The sequence below is a fragment of the Zingiber officinale genome, chromosome 3A (assembly GCF_018446385.1).
Source record: "Zingiber officinale cultivar Zhangliang chromosome 3A, Zo_v1.1, whole genome shotgun sequence".
In the NCBI taxonomy this organism is placed as follows: Eukaryota; Viridiplantae; Streptophyta; class Magnoliopsida; order Zingiberales; family Zingiberaceae; genus Zingiber; species Zingiber officinale.
In genome coordinates, this window is record NC_055990.1 from 2,243,826 (window position 1) to 2,270,891 (window position 27,066).

General features: G+C 37.3%; 3 protein-coding genes across 5 annotated transcripts; 1 reads left to right on the forward strand and 2 right to left on the reverse strand.

The window, feature by feature from the left end:
- The first annotated feature begins 537 nt into the window (after positions 1–537).
- Positions 538–6,828, forward strand: LOC122051000 (chloroplastic import inner membrane translocase subunit HP30-2-like). 2 transcript variants are annotated; one of them, XR_006131297.1, is made up of 7 exons: positions 538–939; positions 4,539–4,654; positions 5,047–5,173; positions 6,181–6,329; positions 6,431–6,493; positions 6,569–6,662; positions 6,784–6,828. XR_006131297.1 is itself a non-coding variant. In XM_042611894.1 (6 exons), the coding sequence occupies exons 1-6, from the start codon at positions 610–612 to the stop codon at positions 6,594–6,596; spliced, it is 813 nt and encodes a 270-aa protein (XP_042467828.1). In that variant the 5' UTR covers positions 538–609; the 3' UTR covers positions 6,597–6,828. The 2 variants fall into 2 exon arrangements, 1 of the variants encoding a protein (XP_042467828.1); XM_042611894.1 differs by having other exon boundaries at positions 6,569–6,828.
- A 1,239-nt stretch (positions 6,829–8,067) lies between these two features.
- On the reverse strand, positions 8,068–12,141 carry LOC122051001 (calnexin homolog). Its single transcript, XM_042611895.1, has 6 exons — positions 11,932–12,141; positions 11,773–11,842; positions 8,929–10,058; positions 8,758–8,829; positions 8,537–8,653; positions 8,068–8,447 (listed from the first exon to the last, which is right to left on the reverse strand). The coding sequence occupies exons 1-6, from the start codon at positions 12,121–12,123 to the stop codon at positions 8,301–8,303; spliced, it is 1,728 nt and encodes a 575-aa protein (XP_042467829.1). The 5' UTR covers positions 12,124–12,141; the 3' UTR covers positions 8,068–8,300.
- Positions 12,142–14,519: 2,378 nt separating this feature from the next.
- Positions 14,520–15,814, reverse strand: LOC122053504 (proline-rich receptor-like protein kinase PERK13). Of its 2 annotated transcripts, none has more exons than XM_042615560.1 (2): positions 14,952–15,814; positions 14,520–14,860 (listed from the first exon to the last, which is right to left on the reverse strand). In XM_042615560.1, exons 1-2 carry the CDS (start codon positions 15,703–15,705, stop codon positions 14,688–14,690), a joined length of 927 nt encoding a protein of 308 aa, XP_042471494.1. In that variant the 5' UTR covers positions 15,706–15,814; the 3' UTR covers positions 14,520–14,687. The 2 variants fall into 2 exon arrangements, with proteins under 2 accessions (XP_042471494.1, XP_042471493.1); XM_042615559.1 differs by having other exon boundaries at positions 14,520–14,863; positions 14,952–15,813.
- Between the last annotated feature and the right edge of the window lie 11,252 nt (positions 15,815–27,066).

Consider the following 27,066-nt stretch of genomic DNA (forward strand, 5'->3'; position numbering starts at 1 on the left):
AGCTACTGCGGTGTTGGGGTTGCTTTGTTGACTTCTTCCAACGAAACCATTTTTGACTGATTAATGTAGGGACGACGTGTGATTTGAAATTCCTCTTTCCCATTCAAATATTAGATTTGTTCCAATGAAATTAAATGCGATGATACACTGCAAAAATCAAAACAGTTTGTTTTTTTAAATTCCCATACTATTAACAAAACTTAATTTATTTAACAATATTTTCGTAGTGAAGAATATATTAACCCTGAATTCTAAAAGTTTATTATTATCCACAATTAAAAACTTTCCTTACAACTTTTTTACATTATTAATGTTTTACATCATTAATTAATGATTACACTCATATTAGTAATTTTGCGACGAAAGATAGGTTTGAAATTTTATTACCATTCTTAAATTAAGAATTTCAAAACAATTTTTTTTCTTGAGATTTTCATTTCACAAAACTTTTTAAAAACCTCCCAGATGTTAGGTTTAGGCAGCGCTGTTTACGTATTAACCCTTTAAAAAAATAATAATAAGTGCGTAGTTCAAAAGTTAGGTTTAGGCAGCGCTGTCCAACCCTATTTCCTTCGATTCTCAAATCCTGGTCCTGTCTCGTGGTTGGGAATGGCAAAGGTTGGACGCGGCGGCGGCGGTGGCGGAGATGGCGGTTTCATGCAGGGCATGGTGCTAGCGCCGCCGGCCTCCCCTCCGAATCCCATAGTTCTCGTGCAGGCCCGCCTTAAGGATCTCGAGATCGGTTTCCGAGGTTGGCTTGCGAAGCAGTCCATCGCTGTCGAGGCTGCCGTCGTCACGGCTAGCAACGCCGCTCAGGGCGCTGCCATAGGAGGTCTCCTTGGCACCTTGACCTCGGATCTATCCTCCGCTCTCCCCGCAACGCCCAACAACGTCGCCGGGCTTAATCCGGAGGCCATGGCATCCTTTAAGAACGCTCAGGTCGCTTCCTCACTCACAATATTTAAACCATCCTTCCAATCGTTTCTGTTTATTATTTTACTAGTGACTTGCTGGTTTACTTGGGATCTAGTTTGACGCAGAAGATTTTTTGGTTGCTCTCTGTTTCTATAGCTAATTGTTCTTCCAGAATTGTTTTTTTTAGCACATTTGATAGTTAACTAGGGCAAAAAACAACAGATTCGTAGAAACATCTCACCTGTTGATAGAAACATGTTCAAACACAACAGATTCATAGAAATTATATGAACGTTACTGTTGATATGGAATTACAAATAGCTCAAATGCTGGATAAGATTCACGTAGCCACACAACTTGTTGTCGCCACTTTTTTCTTCCATCAGTGTCATTTTATACCCCATGTATAATTTGATCAATATTAAATAACATTTAGTGCATGACTATTAGTTGTGTGCAAGATAATCTTTCAGATTTATGATTTAAAGACCACGTCTTCATCGAGAGACTAAAATCTTCGTTTCAAATCATATTTCTCTGGTTCAACTTTACGCTCTTCTTGTGATGTGTGGTGGCCACTGAGCCCTTCTTGATTCATTCAGATACATGACTGATGGTTGAGGAGGAGAAAATACGTAAGGCAGAGAAGATATCCCAAATTGGCTGCCTATGGCTGACCAATCTTGGGGTGGATACATACCAAATAGAGTTGGGGCGGCGTTACTCAGATTCGTCAAAATGTTTTTAGAACTTTGGGAATTTGGGAAATTTGGAGATATTGTGAAACATATAAAATGTTTTGAAAATTTGGAGGGTATTATATGTGAGAGAGAAAAAATGAGGATATTGGACATTTATAGGAATGCAAATATTTTAAGATGTATTTTCTTCTACATTTGAAGAATTCAAAAGATTTGTTAACGAAGTATTGAAATTTTCATCCATCTCGAATACAAATAAAGCATGGTAAGAAAAAAAATAAAGAGTGAAGAGAATGATAAGATAAATGAAAAAAAGAGAGATTGGAAATGCATTTATAGATTTTTTTAAAAAATAAGAAATTAATTTTTTACTATTGAACGACATTTTCATTTAAAAAAAAACAAAAAAAATAATTTTAATAATAAAAAATTTAAAAATTGGAGCGGCTCCCTAAACAAGGAGTCGTTCCTTGCGGAAATTGAAGGAGCAGGGAGCAGCTCCTTGTGGAAATCGAAAGAGCTCCCTCCCCATTGCCAAGTCGATAATGGGAGCTCCTTATGGATGTCGTTAGCTTAAACATACAACTTACAAATGCTTCAGGAGGTTGCTAGACACTTCATCAAGTTGTTACGGGCATCCACAATGGAAGTTCAAAGCTCCCATTGCCGATGTGGCAATGCGGAGGGAGCTCCTTCAATTTCCGCAAGGAGCGACTCCCTGCTCCTTCAATTTTTTTTAATTAAAATGATTTTTTTTGTTTTTGTTTTGAAAAAAATAGAAACATGCTGTTGAACAACGGCTAAAAATTAGCAATTGTTCACGGCTAATTTGTTCAACAGTAAAAATTTAATTTTTTATTTAAAAAAAATCTATAAATATATCTCCATTCTCTTATTTTTTAAATTCATCTTATCATTCTTCACTCTACTTCTTCTTTCTTCCTTTCAATTTCTATTTGTATTCGAGATCGATGAAAATTTTAATACTTCTTTTACAAATCTTTTGAATTTTTCAAATATAGAAGAAAATACATCTTCTCAAAATACTCGCATTCCTTCAAATGCCCAATATCCTCATTTTTTTTCTCTCACACACAATACCTTTCAAATTTTCAAAATATTTCATATGTTCCATCCTCCAAATTTTCCAAAATTCCCAAAGTTCTCAAAAAATTTCGATGAAACCATATAACTCCGCACCAACTCTATTTGGTTTGTATCCACCTCAAGATTGGTCGGCCATGGACAACCAATTTGGGATGTCTTCTTTGCTTTACATATTTTCTCCTCAACCATCAGTCATACTTTCGAATGAATCAAGAAGGGCTACTATCGACTCATCTATCAGTGACAAAGAACATATAACGTCATCATCTGTTCTAGCAACTTAGTGGCCACCACACTCATCACAAGAAGAGCTTGAAATTGAATCGGAGAATGATGATTCGAAACCAAAATTTTGGTCTCTTGATGAAGATGTGGTCCTTGCGAAGTCATAGACAACTATCGGCACCGACGCAATGGTAAGGATCGCTCTTTTTGGAAACGTATAGCTACTACAATAAACATCAGCACGCTTTGTAGAGAACACACTGAATATGTGGAAAGCTAACAATAATAACAACGAATTCAGGTATATACATGTGTGGAGGGTTCTAGTCTGAGAAATATGCTCCACAATCAGTTGATTGTTAGTCTAGCAAGAAGGCAAGGACATCCGAATCAAGGGACACTTCAACATCAAATCTAGATATGAGTGTTGATGTGGATGACTCTGAAGTCTACATTCGTCTGATAGAGCAAAGGTAGCAAAAAGGAAGGGCATTTCAAAGTCAGAGAGGGCTACACAATGGAATAAAATATCGACAAGGATTGGCAAGATATTAAAAAATATCAAATGAAAAAATGTCTCTGAGGGAAACCGAGATCTTTCATAAGGATTATGAAATATACTAGTGAGATGGCACCCGGACAATTTCATATACATGAGAAAATGGTTGAAAAAATTAAACAGATTGTAGATGTGTTTATGTTTTTTTATATATTATTATAATTTATGTCTTTTTATTTGATGTATTGTAATATTTATGTAATTTTTTTAATTATTAATGTTATTCCATGTCAGCAATTTTTGAATTTAAATTTTATAAAAATTTAATTATATATAATGTAAAATATAAAGGAGAGATGAGAAATATATATAATGAAAAAGTGTGGGACCCATAAAGTAGCTTTTGAGAGGTTTTTTTAGTGGAGAGATGTGTGAAGGTTTTTACTTTTGATGTAACATCAAGGGAGCTCTTGGAGAGCTTCCACGATTCTAGATACTCTAAGTTATATCTACAATCCATTAATATTGTTCTTAATTCATACTAGTGAGATGACACCAAGACAATTTCATATACATGAGAAAATGGTTGAAAAAATTAAACAGAGAGTGTAGATGTGTTTAAGTTTATTTTTATATATTATTATAATTTATGTCTTTTTATTTGATGTATTGTAATATTTATGTAATTTTTTTAATTATTAATGTTATTCCATGTTAGCAATATTTGAATTTAAATTTTATAAAAATTTAATTATATATGATGTAAAATATAAAGGAGAGATGAGAAATATATATAATGAAAAGTGTGGGGGCTCATAAAGTAGCTTTTGAGAGGTTTTTTTTAGTGGATGTGTGAAGGTTTTTACTTTTGATGTGACATCAAGGGAGCTCTTGGAGAGCTTCCACGATTTTTGGATACTCTAAGATATATCTACAATCCATTAATATTGTTCTTAATCCATATTATAATTATGTTTGTGATGCTTTCTTTTAGCTATTCAGCACATTTATTTATCTTTCTCCATAGACATTACATATGTCAAAAAGAAAATTTTAGTACATATCATGATAATTATATACATGGATAATAGGCTCTTGCTGGTGGTCCTTTGGTACAAGCTCGTAATTTTGCAGTTATGGCGGGTGCAAATGCTGGCATATCATCTGTCATGAAAAGAATCAGGGGTGTGGAGGACGTTCAAAGCAGGTGCAGGATAACAATCTTTACTCTTTGCGCCACTTCAATAATTTACAATTTTTTTATTCTTTACTGTGATCATTGAGTCATAAAAGCAGGAAAGAGATTTGTGATATAAAAAGCTTTTTTTTTTCAGTTTACTCCTGCGATGGAACTAATAGTACAAAAACTGTTTTGTTTGGATTTTTTCTGTCGTGTGTTCCACTTCTCTACTTGCAACAGCAAGTGCACTATCATTTACAAGCTGATGCTTCAATGGGTCATAATCTCGGATTGTCTTCACTCTGAACTCCTAGTTTTGGTCCATAGAGTCTATTGTGTGAAGAAGACAGGAGGATGTTAAACTATGATGAACCAAGGACCATTGGATCCTTACAGAAATGAACCTTTGTTTGTTGCAGCATGGTTGCAGCTTTTGGTTCTGGAGCATTGTTTTCATTGGTTAGTGGAGTTGGAGGGCCAAATCAGGCAGCTAACGCTGTCACTTCAGGACTTTTCTTTGCACTTTTTCAAGGCGGCATGTATATGGTAAGCATTGTTTTACTGCAATTTCATTTGGTTGTCGTCTCATTGAATTCCTCTTGTTCAGCTTCAGCTACCATTGTTCTTTTGTCCTATGGACAATGCAATTTCACAGCTATTCTATTCCATCATAATTCTTCAAATCCTATTATGTGATATTTCTTTTTTGATATCATATACAAGAACAATTGCCTATGATGTAGTAACAATATTATAGATTTTTAGTTTCTTTAAATCTTCCTTTAACAAGAATTGTGAATATGATAATACCTTTCAGAATATGATACCAAAATAGTTTTTTCCCCTTAATATTATAAGGATTTCTGAGACTAAAGGCTAACTAAGTTATTTACATGATGACCTTTAGCTTTGGATTTTCTCCTGGAAAGGGACCCTTTTAGAAACCGACACATGTGCAGATGCTTAACTTTTTATCCTTGCTTAATATTTTTAATTCTGATGCTGGGATATTCCTCTCAAACCTCTCAGTATATGGTGTTTTAGAGTATTAAAATATGCCAATCCTGTAGATTATTTGTTATCCAAATAAGCAGGGAATTAGTAGCATTAGTGCTATATGTTTATTTATTTTGTGGAGAGAGTATTATTGCCTGACATAGCATGTTGTTTGCGTTTTCATGAAAATAGTAAACGATCCCTGTCGAATCATTACGTGGCTAGATGAGCAAAGGGAAAAATAATCTGCTCAAAACAGGGCAGATGAGTAGATACAAAAGAAAAAAGCCAGGAATTGACCTGTTGAAGTAGTTTCCAGTCAGTGATTGTCATTCACGGCTGATCAAACTCTCAGACTGGATTGGGGCTAGTTATCACTATAAAAAAAAATCAAATTGTGCTCTTTTCTTCTCCTCTGTCAAAGTATGCATGTCAATGAATTACGTTTCCTTCCATTCTTCGACCATCCTTTGTTTGTCTGCTCCTTCCCAAGTAAACAAGATGCAAGAGCCGTTTTAACTAAAACATTTACATCTGTTTTTTTTTATATGGTTCAGGTGGGTCAGAAATTCACACCGTCCCCTACAGAGGATACACATTACTCACAGACGAGAGGCTTGCTAACTAGCCTTGGTCTTCAGAAATACGAGAATAATTTTAAGAAAGGATTGCTTACAGATAATACTCTGCCCCTTCTTACAGATAGGTGAATTGACTGTTATACCAAACTCTTACAGATTTCTGGATCTGCATTTGGTTTAGTAAATTATGTGGTTAATCTCTCCCATGATACTTTGTTGTCGTCAGTGCACTTAAAGATATCAATATTCCACCTGGGCCTAGGCTTCTTATTCTCGATCAGATACACAGGTAGTAAGCTTTTCTTGCGTCTCGAAATCAAAATCCTAAATATTGTTTCATATACTTGACGCTTAACATTTTCAGGAACCCAGAGTTGAGGAACGGGAGCTGAAGTACTACCCAGATGCATATTTGAGCAGTTTATATTATCCCAGTTCATCAAGAGTTACTCTTTGTTGTTCGTTATAGATATAGTTCTTGTTATCCTCATTTGGTCTTTTTGCTTTTACCTTTCATTTATAATAAGCCCACAAAATGAACTGAATCTATTCTTTGCATTCTTTTTTCCTATGTTGAAGCACACTGCACCATAATTAGAGGGAGGAATGGATTCTCTGTTTGCCCGTTTTCTTTTGCTGGTAAATGTGAAGGCAGCTGTTGATGTAAGAGTTCCACATCGTCATCATCTTCATCAATTCTTAATCGCTTAAGATCTCTCTAACACGAGGCGTCCTCTTCTCCATGATTATCAAAATATTATTATTTTTCTCTTTGTAATCTCCATTCTGAACCTATCAATCAGCTCAAAGAACCTTTTTTTTTTTTATTCGCTCAGCATACAAGATAAATCTTCGCTTTCAATAAATAAATCCTTGCATTGCTACAAAAGAGAATCAAACTCACTTTTATGCCAATTAAAATCTTGCTTTTGCCCCTCCATTGTCTGTACTATGGCCTTGTGAAAAAAAGGTAAATGTCCGTTTCAAAGTCCTGTGGAAAAGAGGTAAAATTAAGTGGCTTCTTATGTGAGGAAGGGAATAAATTTGAATAGAGATGTAAATGATTCGAATCGAGTCGAACAATATTAGGTTTGAGTTTGGCTCATTTAAGTTATATTCGGGCTCGAGTTCGACTCGAGCTTTTATCACAAGGCTCGAGCTCGGCTTTAGAATTATTAAGTTTGCGAACAGTTCGAGCTTGGCTAGTTATTAGTTCGATTATCAAAGTTAACGAGCCTAATTCGTTAAGTGAGTTCGGGTTCGTTTAGAACTCGTTTTTGGCTCGTTTTAGAGTTCATTTTTTGGCTCATTTTAAAGCTCATTTTAAAGTTCGTTTTAGAGTTCATTTTTTTAGCTCGTTTTAGAGCTCATTTTTTTTGCTCGGTTTAAGGTTCGTTTTTTTTGCTCGCGAGCCTATAAACGAACATGTTTGCGAGCTCATGAGCCGAATATCCTTAAGCTCGAGCTCGGCTCGATAAAACTATCAAGCTCGAAATTGAGCTCAAGCTCGGTTCAATAAGATAAACGGACGAACTCGAACGAACTTTTTACTGAATCGAACTCCGAATAACTCACGAACTATTTGATTCATTTACATCCCTAAATTTGAACCTGGCTCCTGTGATGTAAATCAATCACCCGACTGTCAATTCAGTTACGTCGATGGGAGCAACAACGAGCTTTATTCTTTTCCCTAGTGATGTAAGGGCAACTATTAGCTTTATTCTCGTCCCTAGTTGATGTGCAGGCCACGATGCGGTTGAATTGCTCACAACTTATTGTGATAACCAAATAAGCTTATTGAATACTCTAAGCAAAGACTACATAACCAGTCATACGAATCCTTTTTGTCAACAAAAAAACTTTCCAAAAAAACCTTTAGCTAAAAGGGGAAAAAATACATCTCCATAATATTCTAGTAACAAAGACCCTTTTAAGAGTCGGAAAACTCGAGTACCATCTAACCTATTAAGTTAAATCACAATTGTAAAAAGTGTTGGCAAACAGTGACATTCCACCCAGGACTATGATGTCTCTCGTTCAAGAAGCCTGAGAACGCAAATTCCGTTGACACAAAATTTAAAGACCTTGCTACCTTATGTCTCCCTCCTGGACCTCCTAGGTCGAGGGCCGGATGCATCATCAACTTTTTCATTCTCCTCTTTATTATCTGAGACCCCAGGAGCATCATTCTCAGCAGTTTTTACGTTGGTTTCAGTGGAAATTGGAGCTGCCGCGGACGTCTACAAGATACAATGAGGTTCAAGGAGATAAGATGTTACGTTAGCTCAAAAAGAAATTTGCATTAAACCAAGATAAATTCAAAACTTACCTGAGGCTTCTTTTTGCCAAAGAGAAGCCTGAATATAACAGTAATAAATACCACTACTATGGAAATCAAGACTCCCATGGTGAGTGTAGCTTGTTTCTCTGCCTTATCAATAAAATCCTAAAAAGAAACCAGTCATCAGATCTGAAAATAAGACTGAATTTTTAACTCAGTACCAGGAATTGAAATAGGAAATCTGAAGAAAGGAACTTGGAGCCACTCACTATGATTTTAATCTTGTAAGGCTCCAAGAAAGGAATATCTGCTATCTTGTAAAGGAGATCAAAAATTTTCTTCTGCAACAAAAAATGGAACAGATTAAGAATGTCATGTTCGACAAGGACTAACTTGGAGCAACTATATTTAAAGCCTAGAGCAGCAGATGGAAACATCACCTGGAAACCTGAAAGCCCATCTTTGAACCCAGCAGTGGCTTCTTCAGTCTTTTGTTTTTCCTTCTCAGCCTCATATTTATGTTTCCATGTCTCCAACCGATAAGACTCAGCAACCTTCTCATCACTAGCTATCAAAATATTGTCAAATAGAATGCCATCCTGCATAGTCCATATCTCAATACCAATAGCAGCAATGAGCTCGAAATTGGGCTTGTCAAGTTCATAGTACTCGGGGTTCTCTATCTCTTGAGGTTTCCAGATACCTTTGTAGTTTGGATTGTCAATTAGAGGAGCAGACCATTTTCCCTTGTACGCTGGGTTCCTCTTCACGGGTCTCTTCCACTCTCCACATCCAGGTGCTTCTTCACACTTTGGGTTATCTATCTTTGGTGCTTCCCATTCTCCATCCTCTTCGTCATCCCAATCTTCCGGTTTTGTGGCTTCAGGATCATCAACTTCATCAGGCTCATCATCCAGCCATCCATCTGGCTTGACGGCTTCCTTGTCTTCAATCTCCATTGGTGCATCTTCATCCCAGTCGTCTGGCTTTACCGCATCAGGGTCTGGAATTGTTGCTCTCTCATCCCAGTCCTCAGGTTTCTCATCCTCAGGGTCAGGTATTGTCCTGGGTGGAATTAGAGCTGGCTCAAAATCATCCGCAGACAAGAAATTGGCCTTTTTCTTCTCTTCCCCATCAACCAAAATTTTCAACTCATTGTCAGGTTTCAAAATAGCAGTATAAACATGTGAAAGTTTGTCAACTGGGACTGATGGAGGATACTTCAGATGGTGTTCCACATACTTGCCAGTCTTAGGGTTCTTGTGCTGGAGGATGAAATGCACCTTATTTGTGGACCCGCACTTATCAGGTCCAAACATGATAGTATATGGAGATTCATTGTCAAATCCCTTAGGAGTCCAGTCAGCTGCTTGAGGACGGAGGTATTTTAAATATGCACCTCCACATTCAAGTCCATTTTGTAATCGAACTTCAAATTGAAGAACAACAGTTCCATCCTTGAGAACAGTTGGCTCCTCAAGTTCTTTGACAATCGCATATTTCCTCGCCATTTCACTCACAAGCAGCCCATAGTCATCATGACCATCACTCTTGGAGTGTTTCCATGTACCTAATTAGCCAAGATAAACTTTGTAAGAATGGTGGCACTGGTTGACAAAAACATAAGTGAAGCAAAAGAAAAAACATGTCAGCAAATACTACAGTTTTTTTATTTTCTGTATCTTGAAACAAGCATGTGGAAAAGATGATGTTACCCCATCTTCAAATTTTCTGTATCTATGAAACAAGCATGCGAACAAGATGATGTCACCCCGTGTAAGTATTCACATTCTGGGCACATTACTGATGATGTTTGAGTTATTCAAGTTAGCCAGGAAACATGAGTTTATAATGGGAAACTCCTGATGATTGATATATGTAAACAAAACAATAAAAAAACTTATGGTGTTGTATAGAGACTATAGTGTAGATATTTGCTCAAAATTCTATTCTGAAAGCACATTAGAGACAAAAATGCAATATATACTCATGTCATGAAACACAGTTTATATATAATATTGACTAATACTCTTTTTTTTTTTAAATTTTTCGTAGTTTTTTGACATGTGTTGATTAAATGGAGAGGTCTTTTTTTCCATTCTCTCTCTTGGTGGAATGATCATTCCCATATTAGAATGAACAAAATATAAGAACATATTGCTTAATAAGAATCCTACAGCTGATAGAAAAAGAATTGCTAACCTTATTTTATAAAGACTAATATTTTGTTGGTGAGAGGATGACATCTTTAAGGAATTCCCTATTTATTATTCAAGATATTACATTTGTTATTAAAAAAGAACATTTACATCAAGTAAAGGATAAACGTGCATAGACAACCTATGATACAATGTATTTAGATTCAAAATGAAATCAAATGATAGGTGGGCCAGTAATTTTTTCTGTTATGTTTGGTTTTAACAGATTGAAATCATTTCTAATGAATGGGATCAAAACATGGATATAAATAAATTTCTAAAAATAGAAATTTCATGCATAGAGGGAAATAAATAAAATTATTTTGGTTAAGTATGCTCTTTAGAGAGGTTGAACTGTGCAAAGATGAATGGTAAACTTATTTCTCAATTTAACTCTATGGTAGGCAATATCACTAGTAATCTTTATCTCTCGACCTCTGACATCTTACACTAACAATTCAACTCTACTAAGCATAGAACTTATTAGTAATCTTTAAGTGTGTCCATATCATCTCAATTTATCCTCTCTCAAATTTTATTAGCATTGAAGCTATGGATAATTGCTCTAGAAAACAAATATTGTCTACTTTATTCCTTCTAGTAACTCCATGCATCCATCTTAATATTTCTATTCTTTGCTACATCAAGCTTTTTGACTTGATGCTAAAGCCAAGTATATTCATCTGCTCAAAAAAATTATTCCCACATATTCTGTTAAGTTGCCACGCGTAAATGTCAAATTTAGATAATATCTAATATTTGTTACGGAAGATTTACGAATTATGTTCATAGCAGGACAGAGCGGATCCTCATTCACCAATCTAGTTACCTTCCTGAAGAATGTCTAAAAAAACTTAGCATCCATACAAGTAATCTAAAGTAACGCAGTTGAGTAGCATAACATTAATTGTGATAATAATTCCCTAATCCCTCATGCTTCTTGTTCGTCATTTCTAGATCTGTGAACATTGTCCACAGACTCATCTATCCGATCATGATAAGATGAAGCAGAAACTGAAAGATGAATATTTAATCTGATAATGAACGATCTATTGAGAATTAATAATAGATCCGGAAGCAATCTACCTTGGTAGTCCGCCTTGTCGGAAACGATCCACCGCCCCTCAAACGACTCGTCAAAGGACTCGTAGAACAGCTGGATCAAACACGACAAATCACTTCCTACATCTCAGCAACAACAATACTGGAAGAAGGAAGCAAAGGAAAAAAAAAAAAACAAACTACCGGATCCGACGCCCAAATCTGGAGGAAACAGGACGCGATTAGCAGCGAGAGAAACGGGGCGGCCGTCCTTTTGCCGGTCATAGTGAAGGGAAGGAGGAGCGAGCGACCTCGGATGGGAATCTGAGAGATCCGAGACCAGATCGAAGGAGCGAACCACACTCCGCCTTCACGTCTGACACCTTCGACCGCCATGTCATCGCCGGGCCCGTATTCACCGTGATTTACTCCCTCTCATACTCGTGGGGCAGGGGTGAGGGGGCCGCTGGGCGGCGGGACCCGCCTTTTTTTTTTGCAACATAAAAAGGTCAATACTGAGTTGTCTCCGCCAATGACATGAGAGACTACGTCGGCTTCTCCAGTAGGGTTCCGCCATGTCATCCATCAGGGTCGGACCCACTTCTTTCAAAGAAAAAGGTCATCCTGTTGGATGCCATGTAATTCACCAGGGTGGGACCCGCTTCTTCATCGGGTGGGACCCACTTCTTAAAAAAAAGCGATGCTCCTGGATGCCATGTAATCCACCAGGGTGGGACCCGCTTGAGCAACAGCCACCTGTGTGCGTCCAGCGTAATTCTTTTTTATTAATTTTTTAAGCTAAGGTTTAGAGGTTGAATTTTTCGTGTTAAGCACCACACGAACAAAAATTTATGGCATAAGAATACGGTAGCGAAAGGTGAAATTCGTCAGTGATTTTATACAATCCGCTTTATTACTATTTGATAGTAACTTTACTTTGTATTAACCAATTTAATCTTGTCCCGGAGGCAAATACGATATATCAAATATCATATATATATATAGATGATTTTTAGCATGCTTGGCATGTAGGGGCGGCGTCACTGGCAGGAAGACACAATAAGTGAAAACGCTGATTTTTTTTTAGTTTATTTTTTAAGCTATCAATTTTACCAATAAAATTTTATTTTTAATAGTTAAAAATTAAATTATAATATTAAGTATAAAAAAATTTTAAACTAAAAAATTGTAGGTGTACATAAGATGTGTAGGATAAGGTGTGATATATATACCTTAGGCCACACATCAATGCATATCTTAAAAAATAAACTTCTATTTAAAATTTTTTTACTTAATACTATAACTTAATCACTAAATTCTAAATACAAAAATCCTAAATGATATATCCGCAAGTTAAAAAAAAATATGAAAACATGCTGCCGCGAATGAAGTTCGTAACATAAATTTGCTATATATGATATGTTGCACACTCGTACTGCGTGATGTTCATGAACAATTGAGTGAGTTGAAATGCCAGGAAGTGAATCGGACACTCTGACCTGATTTACTTCCGAACGTCCGACTCACTTAGTTGCTCACATGCGTCAAGCACTAACGGATGTGCAATATTTCAAATTTATATGTATATACATACACATCATATAAGTATTTTTTTTTTTTTTTACTTAATACTATAGCTCAATTCCTAAACTTTATCAATAAAATTTTATTAACATATATATATATATATATATATATATATATATATATAACACAATTTATATGCATTTAGAAGCCGACCTTTATACTATTAGTCGTAGGATTCAGTATTCTTGTTCATTTGAGTGTTTTAAGACTGCGTACATAGAGGTGTAGAGACTTATAAATGATGCGTCCTTCGCAAAAGTGAGATGATATACTTAACGTGGTAAAAAGTGATTTGTTAGTTCGTCCTAGTGTCCGTCAATTCATCTTTGGATTAACATAGAGAAAATAAATTACGAATGACTACTAATTATTTGTGTAGTAATAAAAAAATAGAAAAAAATTTATTCAACACATTGAGTTTTAATCCATTAATTTAATATGATAACGGTTGAAATACATAATGAAGAAGTAGACAAAAGAAAGCACTAGAGAAATAAGAAAAGAAAAGACAATTATTTCTTTATTATTGATGGATAATTATCATAGGTTAACTCATCTATTTATACATATTGTCAAAATAATATATGTAAAATATAATGATAAATATGAAAATATATTATTATAAATATAGTAATAATAAATATAGAAGTAATGATAAATATATTTTACATTACAATCCAAAATCATCTATAACTCCTGAATTAATATCTTTATTGTCATTAATAACACTTTATATCTCAAACACCACATCATCAGATTATCATACGACATCATAGATATCATACCAGATTGGATATCTGAATTATTAAAAAACAGCATATTGTCGTAAAATAATATAATCACTGAGCGGCCATTAACAATATTGAGCTACTATCAACCGTCAAATTAAGAATTCCAATCTGATGTACGGTCGAAGAACGGAAGAAGGACCCTTCGTGCAGAAGTAGCTTCTCACCGCGCGCATCAGAACCTTATTGGCCAAAAAAGCAAAGAAAAATTATGGTTTCTTTCACTTTTATTCTCCTTGGTGCTCATCGTGTTTACTTATAAGGATTAATTAACCGGTATGCGCCTTTATTAGATTCTCTCGCTTTTGTTTTATAAAGATTAGTGTGATAGTCATGTTGTGAAAGAACATCAGTTTCCTTTTACACAATTTTTCATTTGGTTTTCTCCACCCATTTCAGATCGATTAGGAAAGAGTATTCATTTGGTAGAAAATATAAATTAACTCGAACAAGTAGAACGGGAAACAGTGCGCAGTAATTATTTAGGCCGAAACATGCTGCTCTATCTGCAGCGGCGGCGGCGGCGGCGGCGGAAAACAAGAAAGAAGAAGAGGAACTCAGTGCTGAAGAGAATGATGTCGAACTTCACTTGCGGTTCCTGGTAAGGTTTACGTGCACGCCGGGGCTGCCCTGCACAAGCCGAGTGCCGAAGACCAACGAGTTGTTCACGCTCTGCACGTTGTTGTTCACCATCGACCCCCAAGGCTTCTTCGTCTTGCCCTCTGTTTTCGTCGCGTCTTCTGCGTCAGAATATTCATCTACTGGTCGGATTAGGAACGCGCAAGTTAGTTCGTGTTAATCGATGGAGGGAGGTAAAAGTGGCAATTGGTTTGATCTATCAAAACTTACTTTTCATGGATCGGACCTGCTGCCTCCTTATCTGATGGCTGAAGGACGAAGAAGACGTGCCGAGATCCATGAAAGCGCCGACGTTGTACCCGGCGATAGTGATGCCCCCCATATGATCTCTCGCTCCTTGTTTGTTTGCTGCCGTCGCCGCGCCGCTCGTCGGCATTGCCCAGCCTTTTCCGGATGCCGGGGAGTACTTTTTCTCCTCCTTCTGATGTGCTGCCGCGGAATTAATAGAGGGCGGCGGCGGCGGCGGGATCAAGTTGCCATTGCCACCGTTCTTAATTCCCTCTACCGCAGTTCCATTTTTCTTCGGCTGCTGCTCGTCGACGGTGCGCTTCAGTTGGACTTCAGGAGCCGGCTTCGGCGGCTCGGGCTCTGGCGTGACCACCTTGGGAGACGGAGGAGGAGGAGGAGACCGTCTCGCCATCGCTAAAGGGGGCGTCGGCGACTGGCGTGGCGTAACGACGGCGGAACCGTTTGTAGCGAGTGTAAACGGACGTAATGGCGCAGGCTGAGTTGCTACTGGCGGCGGCGGCTGTGACGGTTGGGTTGCCGCGGCAGGTGGCAACAGAGGCGACCTCCCGAGCGCCAACGAAGCCTGGCGAATTGGCAGTCCGACGGGTCGCGGCGCCTGCTGGGGAGCTGTCGGCTGCGGTGGCGGCGACGCCTCGGCTTGCGGGTCGGCCCGGCCGGCCTGTGAGGCGAGGCGGAGCAACCAGGGGCGGCCCGAAGGTGGCAGTTGGCTTGCCATCGCCGGCGCTGAATGCTAACTAATCGATCGTACTACGTCAAATTAGGGAGATCGAGGGCCTATTTGTAGTCGCAGGGAGTGGCGACCGTGGAGGTTGTGAAAGAAACTGCATTGACAAGAGAGATCGAAAAGGGGAAAAGGAATCAGATCCGAGAAATAACAATGGCGCACAGCCAGCCGTAGAAAGATGGCGACGTACACGGCATGAGATGGGCATCAAATCTACGGCCGATGTAAAATAATAAATAAATAAATAGCCTACAAAGGCAAAAACTTCACATGCATGCATTTGATTCTCCAGGGACCTTGTTTCAGTTTTCTCTGAATCAAGCTGGTGATCTATTCATCGACGATGATTCTTCTGCAATTTATCGACTCAGGGGACGGAAGCGAAAAAAAAAATGTGGGGCGAGAGTATCTCTCGCACATGTGCCGCAGAATGAATGCAAATTTAGGATTTGACTTGCACTGAATTCGATAGTAACTTGCACACGTTTTATGTTACAGTCTAACGGATCAATCTATGTTTTATCATCCGAATCTATTTTGTTACCCACTTAATTAACCGATGCATTAATGGTTAAACTTGAAAACGATCAACATTTGATCCTGTCTAAAATGGTGAAGTTAGCAAGATAGGAATGTGGCTTCATAGTTTGACGCGGCAAAGATTTCACATAGCCTTGCGACACAAAGCATCAGTACCGGATCAGAAAAGAGTTCTCGGCGTTGACCTTCCGATACTCAAATCAATTTCCGACGATCTCAAAAAATGAAGAACTGTAACGAAGAGATGTAGAAAATAAAGTTACGTATGTCTCTCATGTAGATGGAAACCCCCCTTTTATAACGGCACTATAGCGTTCGTGCACGCATCTTAAAGTGTATGCATGTTTTCCTAGATGTCCTAAGAAAGGATAAGTAAAGAAATTTATTTCTGCCACCATTCCTTAAGCACCTATGCAACCTTCTGATGTGATAACTTAGAAGCTTCTAAAGTATGATTTACCTGCTAGACATGTCCTACAATCAACGACACAAACTTCCAAACAGGACCTGTCGGCTCGTCATTTTCCTTGCTTCCTAATCGTCATCTATTATCTCCGTTTGATCAGACATGGACCTCGATCAGCGAGCCAGTCGTTGCTTAACTGTCTCTGTGATTCGAAGGGCTATCTTTACCCGCCTGGGAAGTGTGTGCAATCCGCTCACCCATACTCGATCCACTCTGCCATCCTTGGTTCGCTTGGCCATACTCGTACCGCTCGACCATCCTTGGTCCACTCGGCCATACTTGGTCACCTCGCTTGACCTTATCTTCCATGTCAGTCAGTCTTCCTTACTTTGACCTCTCCTTGGTGGGACCTCTCGTCATTACTGGATCACAAGCCTCCCCCTCAAGTCTAGTCGAATGAGACTGCAGGTCCTACTAATTGGACAGTTGGTGTGATCCGGAGCTCCTTCATCCCCTAAGGATGGTATGAGGCTTATAGCTGTCGTTTGGCTGTTGATGCCTTTGACCTCTCCATTTATAGCCGTCATTTGGCTGCAGATGACGAAGACATACGGTTTTACAGCTGTCGTTCAGCTGACAATGTTCTCTGACTCAAGGATTTATAATAAGGGTGAGCAGTCAACCCGTCAAACCGGCCAACCCGCTCATACCGACACAAACCGAATCGAAAAAAAGTTGATCAAACCAAATAAAATTCGGCTTGAAAATAGTGAAATCGAACAGGTCCAGTTAGAAAGTGATTTACTACTTTAAAAGAATTACGGATAACTGAACTAAACCGTCCTACCGTAAAACATCTAAAATAACGTCGTTTTGCCCAACCCAAAACGGCGTCGTTTTGATCATAAATTTAAGAGGCAAATCAAGGACAAAACGAGGTCGTTTTGTCCTTGATAATTATAATAAGTTTGACCTTTGAAGCAGAATGATACGAACGAAGTGACAAACTGAAGCTAAAGCATTGAACTTTTGAAGCAGCCAAGCAGCACACCTCGTCATGTGACTGGTCGACTAGGACTTGGGACTTGGGATGTACTCGAGTGCTTAACGCATGTCCTCTGTTACTCTGAAGATTGAAGAAGAAGAAGACAAGATGAAGTTGGAAGTGCTTACCTAGGGATAAAAAAGCTTCTAGCATGGATAAAGAAACTTAGTTCTTCATTTTAGAAGACTTTATTTGTTATTTGAAAGATTTTATTTTTCATTTGAAACACTTTATTTTTATTTTGGAAGATTTTATTTGTTATTTTAAAGATTTAACTTATTTGAGATTTTGAGTTATTGACGCTATCTAATGAGTAATGTCTATTATTATTTTAAAATATTTTATTTTTATTATATTTATATTTATATTTATATTTTATATTTCATTGGATATAGGATCGAATATCTAAATAACTGACAAACTGCCAGATATCTGATGCATAAGAACCATCGGATATAGAGCTGGATGTAGGGTTCTGATATTACATTATCTGATCTAGTAGGGTCAGATAGTTTTTTACCCCAATAATCGAACCAACTCGATCCACGATCACTCCTAGTTATAGTCATCGTTCGGCTGTTGATGGCGAAGACATATGATTTTATAGCAACCGTTCGGCTACTGATTGCGAAGACCTACGGTTTTATAGCCGTCGTTTGGCTGTTGATTGCGAAGACATATGGTTTTATAGCTATCGTTCGACTTTATCTTGTGGGACACTTAGCCAATTTCTTGACTTTTTGCTAAGCCTTGCTTTCGACTATAGTGCTTTCTAATTGTCGTTGATGTCACCATGATTTCTTGAGAATTGTTCAAAACACCATCCATTAATGCATAGCACGCTCAGTTTTGCCCTATAATCATGCTTTCTGCCTTATCATTAATGCATGATGTAACAGACGACTATTTAGGATTGATGTGACTGATGCTTTTTTGAATTAAATGGTCGCGATGAACTCCCATTTTCCAAAGCCCTTGATCGAATGGCTCAGATTAGCCACTCTCCAGGTTTTTAAGCCCCGACTCTTTCTCTTTCGCTCATCGTCTTCCTTACGCTCACTGTCATCTTCTTTTCTTCTTCACCGGCGATTCTCTTTGCAGTAAGCCTCCCCTCCTCTTTTTCTTTGATTCCTGATTTTTCTTCCCTCTCTCTATCTCATGGCTGAATCAACTCATCCTCCCCCAGCCGTCCCCGGGCTCTAGTACACTTCTACCACCTCTAAATTCAACAGCGACGAAGTCAACCAAATGAAGCTCACCTATTGCTTCCTTGCTGATTATCAAATTGTCATCCCTTCTGCTTACGATCCCCCTCACCTGCCGCATGATGGCTTTCTTTTCTTTTTTTAAGGACTAAATTTATGTCGACCTCCGCTTTCTCGTCCACCCCTTTTCCTCGAAAGTTTGCAAATACTTCCATATCTCCCTACATCAATTATTGTCCAATTCGTTTAGGTTGCTATGTGGGGTGATCGTGTCATTCCGTCTGTACGGAATTCCCTTAGTACCCCTCATGTTCCACTACTTCTATTATCCCAAACTGTCTGAGTCGAGAACTTTCTGTGTAGGACCCTTGGCGGCCGGCTAGAGGGGGTGAATAGTCCTGCAAAAATAACACGAACCTTCCTCGAACGTTATATCTTAATTAAATTAACACTTGCATAAATTAAATAAGAAACTAGAAAGAAGAGGCACAACGAGGTTTACTTAGTTACAATCAGGGAAGTTGTTAATCCAATGAAATTGAAGTTCACTATCAAAGTCTCCTTTAGGCAGAGAAGCCTCTTACAGCGTTGGCGGCTCACAAACAAGTAGTAGAATAAACTAGAAGCGTTTACAAGTGTTTTTACTGAACCATTTGTACCAGGGTTGTATTTATAGCCTTGGTCGAGGTACTTGGATGGGTTCCAGGCGCCTCGAGGGGGATAAAACTTTACCCCATCGCAACGGATCGCATTTGACGAGATCTGGATAAAACTCTTGGTCCGGGCTCTTGCTCCGGCTCTGACTCCACTCGCTTGGGTCCGGGTCTTCCACTTCGACTCCGACTCCGACTCCGACTCTGCTTACTTGGGTGATTTCGACCATCCGGAATAGAGCTCACTCGAACCCATTTTCCAACCTTCAAGAAATCTTTCGCTCTGGCTTTTCGTCCCTCAGAAACGTCACGCACCTCCTTCTCATCCGCCAGCGTATTTTTCTGCAGCACCTCATCCTTCAGATACACCGAGCCCGTCGGCTCTCTCCCGTGTCGTCCTTCTCGCTAGTTGCATCTTTCGCTTGACTTCTTATGCGTCTTTCCCTAAACCCTATGCTCCTAATTTCCAACACACTTAGACACAAGGGTTAAATACCAATAAGACCTAACTTAACTTGGTTGATCACATTAAACTACCACTGGGTACTTACAATCTCCGTCTTTTTGATGTGAGCAAACCCTAAGTTAAGTTAAGGTAAAACCACATAAAAAAATAGCAGTTATAAAATAAGATTTTTGCAAGTACAAAAATTAAAAATTGTACTACCCTCCCCCAGACTTAATCTTTACTATTTCCCCTTTTGATCACATTAAAAATGGGTACATTAAAAAATTCTACTTAACAACAATAAAAAGTCTAAGGGACAATTAAAAAAATCATTAAAGTTTAAGTTTTGAATTTTTTTTTAACATATTCAAGACAGAAAAAAATTTTCACATAAAGTTGAAATTATCATTAAAGAATTTTTTTTTAAAAAAAAATAATATTAAGAAAATTTTAACATTTGAAAATTTTCTTACAGTTAAGTGATAAAATTCTTTGAAAAATTAACTTTTAAATAATTTCTAACAAATATGATTTTTATTAAATAAATTTTAACTATAAGAATTTTTCTAATAGAAATTTTGAAAAACAATTTAAAGTATTAGCTTTATAGTAAGTTAATTAAATATTTATTTCAATAATTGACTTTCAGCATGTGACGAGGCACTAGGCCTTCTTGATTATTGGAACAACAACCACTTTCTAAACAAAACCTTTTACATAAATTAAATATCTAATTTTTCTCTCTGAAAGCTCTTAGTCCAAAAAATAATAAATTTAAATATAATTTTAAAACTCAAAATAGATTCCTTCCTACAGGATTAATAAAAAATTTAATAGGAATGTATTTCTGTAATATTTTTATAATTTTGTCCTTAAAAATATCAGTTAAACTTTCAATGATGTTTGTAATTTCTTTCTTGAGCATGCGAAAAAATTTATCTTTTAATTTTACATTTTCATCTATTAATTTCTGAAATTCTTCTTTTAAGCATGCATATTCTTTCTTTGATTTTACATACTTTGTTCTCATTTTATATAATGATTTACTTAGCATTTGCATAATTTTAAATAATTGCTCAAGAGGAAGTTTACTTACTTGACTTACTTTATATTCATCGATAGACTCTCCCCCTTCATTGTTGCTTTCTTCTATATGTCTCCCCTTTCATCGATGCTCATTTCTGAGGTACTTTCGTTATCTTCTGGTAGATATTAGGCTATGAGTGTTGTTCTGGCAAATTCCTCGATCTCAAATTCTTCCTTCGATGACTTGGTGCCTATCGAGGAGTTGGATTCGACTTCTTTTGGTTTTTCATAGAGCTCCAGGAATTTTTCCCAAAGTGTTGGAGTGTATACTGAAAGTCTAAACTTTTGTAAACATTTATTTGAAATAAAGAATCACATTTGGTCAAATTATCTACATTTGTTTGTAGTTGTTCAATTAATTTATATTGTAAATAACATAGTATGTGGTGTCACATGCAGAAGATGATGTTATCAGTACCTTATAAATTATAAACAGTAGCTCACGACCAAAATGGAAAGGAATAAACCGTTAGAAGGTCGTAGTGTAATTAGGTATTAGTTTATCTTGACTATATAATTATACTAGTACACTCAGAGTTTATTGAGTAGGATCATTTGAGGTCGTTTCTTTTATAATGACTTTATAAAGGAACAAAGACTTCAATTATTATGGAAGTGAGTGCTCTTAATCCTAATATAATAACAAGCACATATATTTGATATTTATTTCTTTAATTTATCAATGGATGAGATTTAGTTCGATGAATCAATAAACCCGATAAATTGGGAAATGATATCACTTATAGTGTATGTTGTTAATTATAGAAGGAAACTGTGTCCTAGAGATAGTAGGTTGATAATATCCCCAAGAGAAGCTCATAAGGATTGTCATGTTAAACCCTGCAGGTGGACTTAGTCCGACATGGCGATAAGGTTGAGTGGTACTACTCTTGGACTAAGATATTAATTAAATGAGTTGTCAGTAACTCACTTAATTAGTGGACATTCGATATCTTAAACACAGGGAGACTAACACACTCATAATAAGAAGGAGCCCAAAAATGTAATTTGGGATTGGTGCGGTAGTTCAATAATAGTTCTCTAGTGGAATGAATTATTATTGATAAAATTAAGTTGTGTGTTCGGGGCGAACATGAGATGCTTAATTTTATCGGGAGACCAAAACCAATTCCTCCTCTCGGTCCCTATCGTAGCCTCTTATTTATAGAGTACTATACCCACCTATACCCACCTTCTATACCCACCTAAAGGGGGCCGGCCTAAGCATGGTTTAGGGTGGTCGGCCCTAGCTTGAACCCAAGCTAGAGGGGGCCGGCCATAATTAAATTAAAAAGAATTTTAATTTTAATTTTTATTATGTAGAAGATATAATTTATTAAAGAGAATTAAAATTAAAATATCTCTTTTAAAAGGATCTACAAAAGATTAAAGAAAGAGATTAGATCTCTTTCCTTATTTGTAGATGGGAAAGATATTTTATTTTCTCTTTAAAAATTATTCACATGTTGAAAAATTAAAACTATAGAAATTTCTTTTTATCAACCATGAAGGGATATTTGAAGAGAAATTTTTATTTTTAAAATTTTCGGAAACAAATTAGGAAGTTTGTTAATTGAAACTTGTCTAATTTTCCTCTCTATGATGTGGCCGGCCATTAAGAGTTTAATTGGGAAATTTTATTTTATTTTTCTCAATTAAATCATGTCAAGGAAATTAAGAAAATTTTATTGTAATTAAATTTCCTAATTTACCAAGGTTAAGGAATATAAAAGAATGGGTGGGGGTGCCTTCATGGTACAACCTCTATTATTTTTCCTCCCTCTCTTATTCCTTGGTGTGGCCGGCCAACATCCTCTCCCTCTCTTCCTCTTTGTGGTGGCCGAAACATCCCTCTTGCTTGGAGCTCTTGTGGTGGCCGGATACTACTTGGAGAAGAAGAAGAAGAAGGAGAGAAAGCTTGCATCCCTTGGAGCTTGGTTGGTGTTTTTCTTCTTCCTTGGTGAAGCTCTCTTGTGTTGGCCGAACCTAGCTAGGAGGAGAAGAAGGTTCATTGGTGGTTTCTCATCTCGGAAGATCGTTGCCCACACAACGTCCGAGGTTAGAAGAGGAATACGGTAGAAGATCTAGAGGTCTTTCTAAAAGGTATAACTAGTAATTTTTCTTTCCGCATCATACTAGTTATTTTTGGAAATAATACCAAATACAAGAGGTTTACGATTCTAGTATTTCGAATATGTTTTTCGATGTTGTGTTCTTTTGTTTTATTTTTCCTTGTGATTTGATTGTTCCTTTCGGTTAACCTAAAGTTATTTTAGGAAATTAAATATTAGTTTTCCATAAAAGGTTTTGTCTAGTCGGTGGTGGTTGCTCTCATATCCAAGAAGGCCATGTGTCTCGCCACGTCAGTACTAGTAACCAATTATGAAAATTAATATTTAATGAAATTAATAACTTAAGGTGATTTGGATCGAACGTGTTAAGTTCCGCAGGAGATCCAAGTCTAAACCTAAAAGAACAAATAGATTAAGTTTTGGATCAAACGTGTTAAGTTCCGCAGGCGATCCAAAACTTAATTTAAAAGAACACATGGTAGCTAGGAAAAGGTTCAGACCTTTGTACAAAATTTTTGTACAGTGGAACCTCTAGGTTTTCCGAGTAGCAACCAACAATTGGTATCAGAGCTAGGGTTTTGCCTCTGTGTATTTGGTATTAGTTTAATTATGCACATGTCATACATAATTTAGGCAGGATAATAGTAGGATGTGCTAACTTTGTGGATGCAGGATCCAACTATTATGGCTTATAGTTTTATGTGTGTGATTGGACCCTTGGACATGTCAAGGGCATTTATATGTGTGTGCATGATTGTATTATAAAATACAGCAGGAGCTGTATTTAGTTTTATTAGGATTTTATTTTTGATCTAGATACATGTACATTCCTTTTATGGAATATATGATCAAAATTGTAAAATTCTATTTATGTCGCGGATCGAATCTTGCAAAGCGTCGAACCTTCTGAGGACTAGAGGCGCAGCGGAACAAGGAGCAAGATGGATGCGACAGCTAGACCCAGTGGCGGTGGCCAAATATGGCAGCAGCTTGGGATGACAACACACGGAAGACAACCATAGATAAAAGCCATAATAGTTGAAAATTAGATTTTCTATTTATTGCTTTTATATTGTGTTGTGTGTGTATGTTAGTATACATGTTTAGTAGGCTAGCATAGTTAAAATTCCTCATTTATAAATAACTAAGTGGGAGAGGAATTTTTAAGTAAAACCCATGGTCTCCATTACTGGTTTGTAAGTGATGCAAACAAGCTTGCGCGTTGGCTCTGAGTGCCTTCCTCCATATCGGATGAGTTTGTTTGTGGATCACTAGAACAAACTTCCATTTGGGATGACTATAGGAAGTTAATTAAGAGCGTGTGATCTTCCCCATCGGAAGGGGCACAATCTTATTAATGGACTTAGTGTCAAGTAATGGTATACACTTAGGCACAACTAATAGTATCCTCCCCATCGGAGTCACTGCTATTATTTGTGTGACCAAAGGATACCAACTATTAATTTTATTTGTCAAAAAGTTAGGTTGACAAGATAATAAAATTAATGGGTTAAAACCCTCCTTTTACAAATGTTGAATTTGTATACGTCCACACTATCGTGGCATACAAAATTCACGGTGGTTTGAGGTGTTGGTTAATTTAAAATAGTATTGTTTGAGGAATCAATATTATTCTAAATTTAGAGTTCTGACCAAAAGTTATTTGTGATTCTTAGGATGACTTTCAACCCACTTTCCATCATATTTCAATAGAATAGACTTACTGGACCTAATTACATAGATTGGAAAAGGAACCTGGACATTGTCCTTACTGCTGAAAGCTATAAATTTGTACTGACTGAGCCTTGTCCTGAAGCACCTACTGGTGAATCTACCCAAGAGAAGATTGAATATCATAGGAAATGGGAAAAAGCAGATGAGATGACGCGGTGTTACATTTTGGCTTCAATGTCAAATGTATTGCAACATCAGCATCAAGATTTACCAACAGCCTATGATATTATGAACAATATCAAGGAACTCTTTGGTCATCAGGATATGGCTTCTAGACAAGAAGCCATGAGAAAGATAATGACAGCCACCATGCAAGAGGGTACTCCTGTGAGGGATCATATCCTAAAGATGATGGCTTATCTGAATGAGATACAGATCCTTGGAGGATAAATTGATGGGGAAACCCAGATCGATATGATCCTCCAAACACTACCTAGAAGTTTTGAGCAATTCCGCCTGAATTACAATATGAACAAAAGGGTATATTCATTGGCGGAACTACTGACAGAACTTCAGGCAGCAGAAGGATTGTTTCGTCACAACTCTCATATTCACTATGTTGAAAATGGTTCTACTTCTAAGCCGAAAGGAAAGAAAAAGAAGAAACAAGTTGGTTCAGTAAAGAAAGTGAATAAATCTCAGAGTACAGGACCTAAAGCTGGAATGAAGAAGCCGAAAGGCAAGTGCTTCATCTGCAAGCAGTCAGGGCATTGGAAGGCGGACTGTCCTCGTAGGAATTAGAACAACAAAGGTATATCTCATGCTCTAGTTGTTGAAACATATTTAGCGGTGTTATCTACCAGCACCTGATGTGTAGATACGGGAGTCACTGATCATGTCTGCAATTCCTTGCAGGGGTTCCAGGAAACCCGACGACTATCTGAAGGAGAGATTACCGTCTACATGGGCAATGCTACTAAGGTGGCAGCTGTTGCAGTGGGAGACATCTACTTATCTTTTAGTAGAAATAAAAATTTGGTTTTAAGAAATTGTCTTTATGTACCCAGTTTTAGAAAGAATTTAATTTCAGTTTCTAAACTGTTTTTAGATGGATATTCAGTTTCCTTTAGTAACGATGTAGTTATTAAGAGAAATAAAGTGATTATCTGTTTTGGTACATTAGTTGGCAATTTATATATTTTAAATCTAATTTCTTCCACAAAGCAAAACATGAAAATTTAGAACTCATCTTCTAACTCAAATAAGAGAAAAGAACCTTCGGAAATGAACCAAGCATATCTTTGGCATCTAAGGCTTGGTCATATTAACTTAAGTAGGATTCAGAGGCTAATAGCCGATGGACTTTTGGGTTCATTAGAGTTGGAAAATTTTTCAACTTGTGAATCTTGCTTGGAAGGTAAAATGACCAAGAGGCTGTTCAAGGCCAAGGGGTATAGAGCCAAAGAAGTGTTAGAATTGGTTCATTCTGATTTGTGTGGTCCTATGTCTGTCCAGGCAAGAGGTGGTTTTGAATATTTTGTCTCTTTTATAGATGATTATTCAAGATACAGATATATTTACCTAATGCGCCACAAGTCCGAGTGCTTCGATAAGTTCAAAGAATACAAGGCTGATGTGGAGAAACGACTAGGTAAAAATATCAAGACACTACGATCTGATCGTGGTGGCGAATACCTCTTAGGAGAGTTTAGGAATTACTTATCAGATGCCAGGATTCAATCCAATTGCACCCGGAACACCCCAATAGAATGGTGTGGCAGAGCGAAGGAATAGAACTCTTATGGAGATGGTTAGATCGATGATGAGTTATTGAATTACAAATTCGTTTTGGGGATATGCTCGGAAACAGAGTATACGTTCTGAACTTAGTACCTTCTAAATCAGTTTCTTCTACTCCCACGGAATTATGGAATGGCGAAACCCGTCTAAGACATATTGGTTGGGGTAGTCCAAGGCACATGTCTTTGAAACGAGATCTTGATAAGTTAGAATCTCGTGAAGTTCGAGTGTTTGTGGGATATCCCAAAGGAACGAAAGGAGGTTTATTTTATAGTCCTAAAGACGAGAAGGTCATTGTTAGCACCAATGCCCGGTTTTAGAAGAAGACTATATAATGGATCACAAGCCCGATAGTAAAGTTGTTTTAGAAGAACTAAGAGAGAACACGTCTACTTTAGTACCAACGATGCAAGATGAAGTACC

Excerpts from the sequence above, each read along its gene's own strand:
- LOC122051000 (XM_042611894.1), top strand. The coding sequence starts at position 610 with ATGGCAAAGGTTGGACGCGGCGGCGGCGGTGGCGGAGATGGCGGTTTC. Across the intron at positions 4,655-5,046 it reads GTGGAGGACGTTCAAAGCAG|CATGGTTGCAGCTTTTGGTT; the intron begins GTGCAGGATAAC and ends TGTTTGTTGCAG. Across the intron at positions 5,174-6,180 it reads TTCAAGGCGGCATGTATATG|GTGGGTCAGAAATTCACACC; the intron begins GTAAGCATTGTT and ends TATATGGTTCAG.
- LOC122051001 (XM_042611895.1), bottom strand. The coding sequence starts at position 12,123 with ATGGCGGTCGAAGGTGTCAGACGTGAAGGCGGAGTGTGGTTCGCTCCT. Across the intron at positions 11,843-11,931 it reads AGATTTGGGCGTCGGATCCG|CTGTTCTACGAGTCCTTTGA; the intron begins GTAGTTTGTTTT and ends TGTTTGATCCAG. Across the intron at positions 8,448-8,536 it reads TTGGCAAAAAGAAGCCTCAG|ACGTCCGCGGCAGCTCCAAT; the intron begins GTAAGTTTTGAA and ends TGTATCTTGTAG.
- LOC122053504 (XM_042615559.1), bottom strand. The coding sequence starts at position 15,705 with ATGGCAAGCCAACTGCCACCTTCGGGCCGCCCCTGGTTGCTCCGCCTC. Across the intron at positions 14,864-14,951 it reads GCAGGTCCGATCCATGAAAA|TAGATGAATATTCTGACGCA; the intron begins GTAAGTTTTGAT and ends TAATCCGACCAG.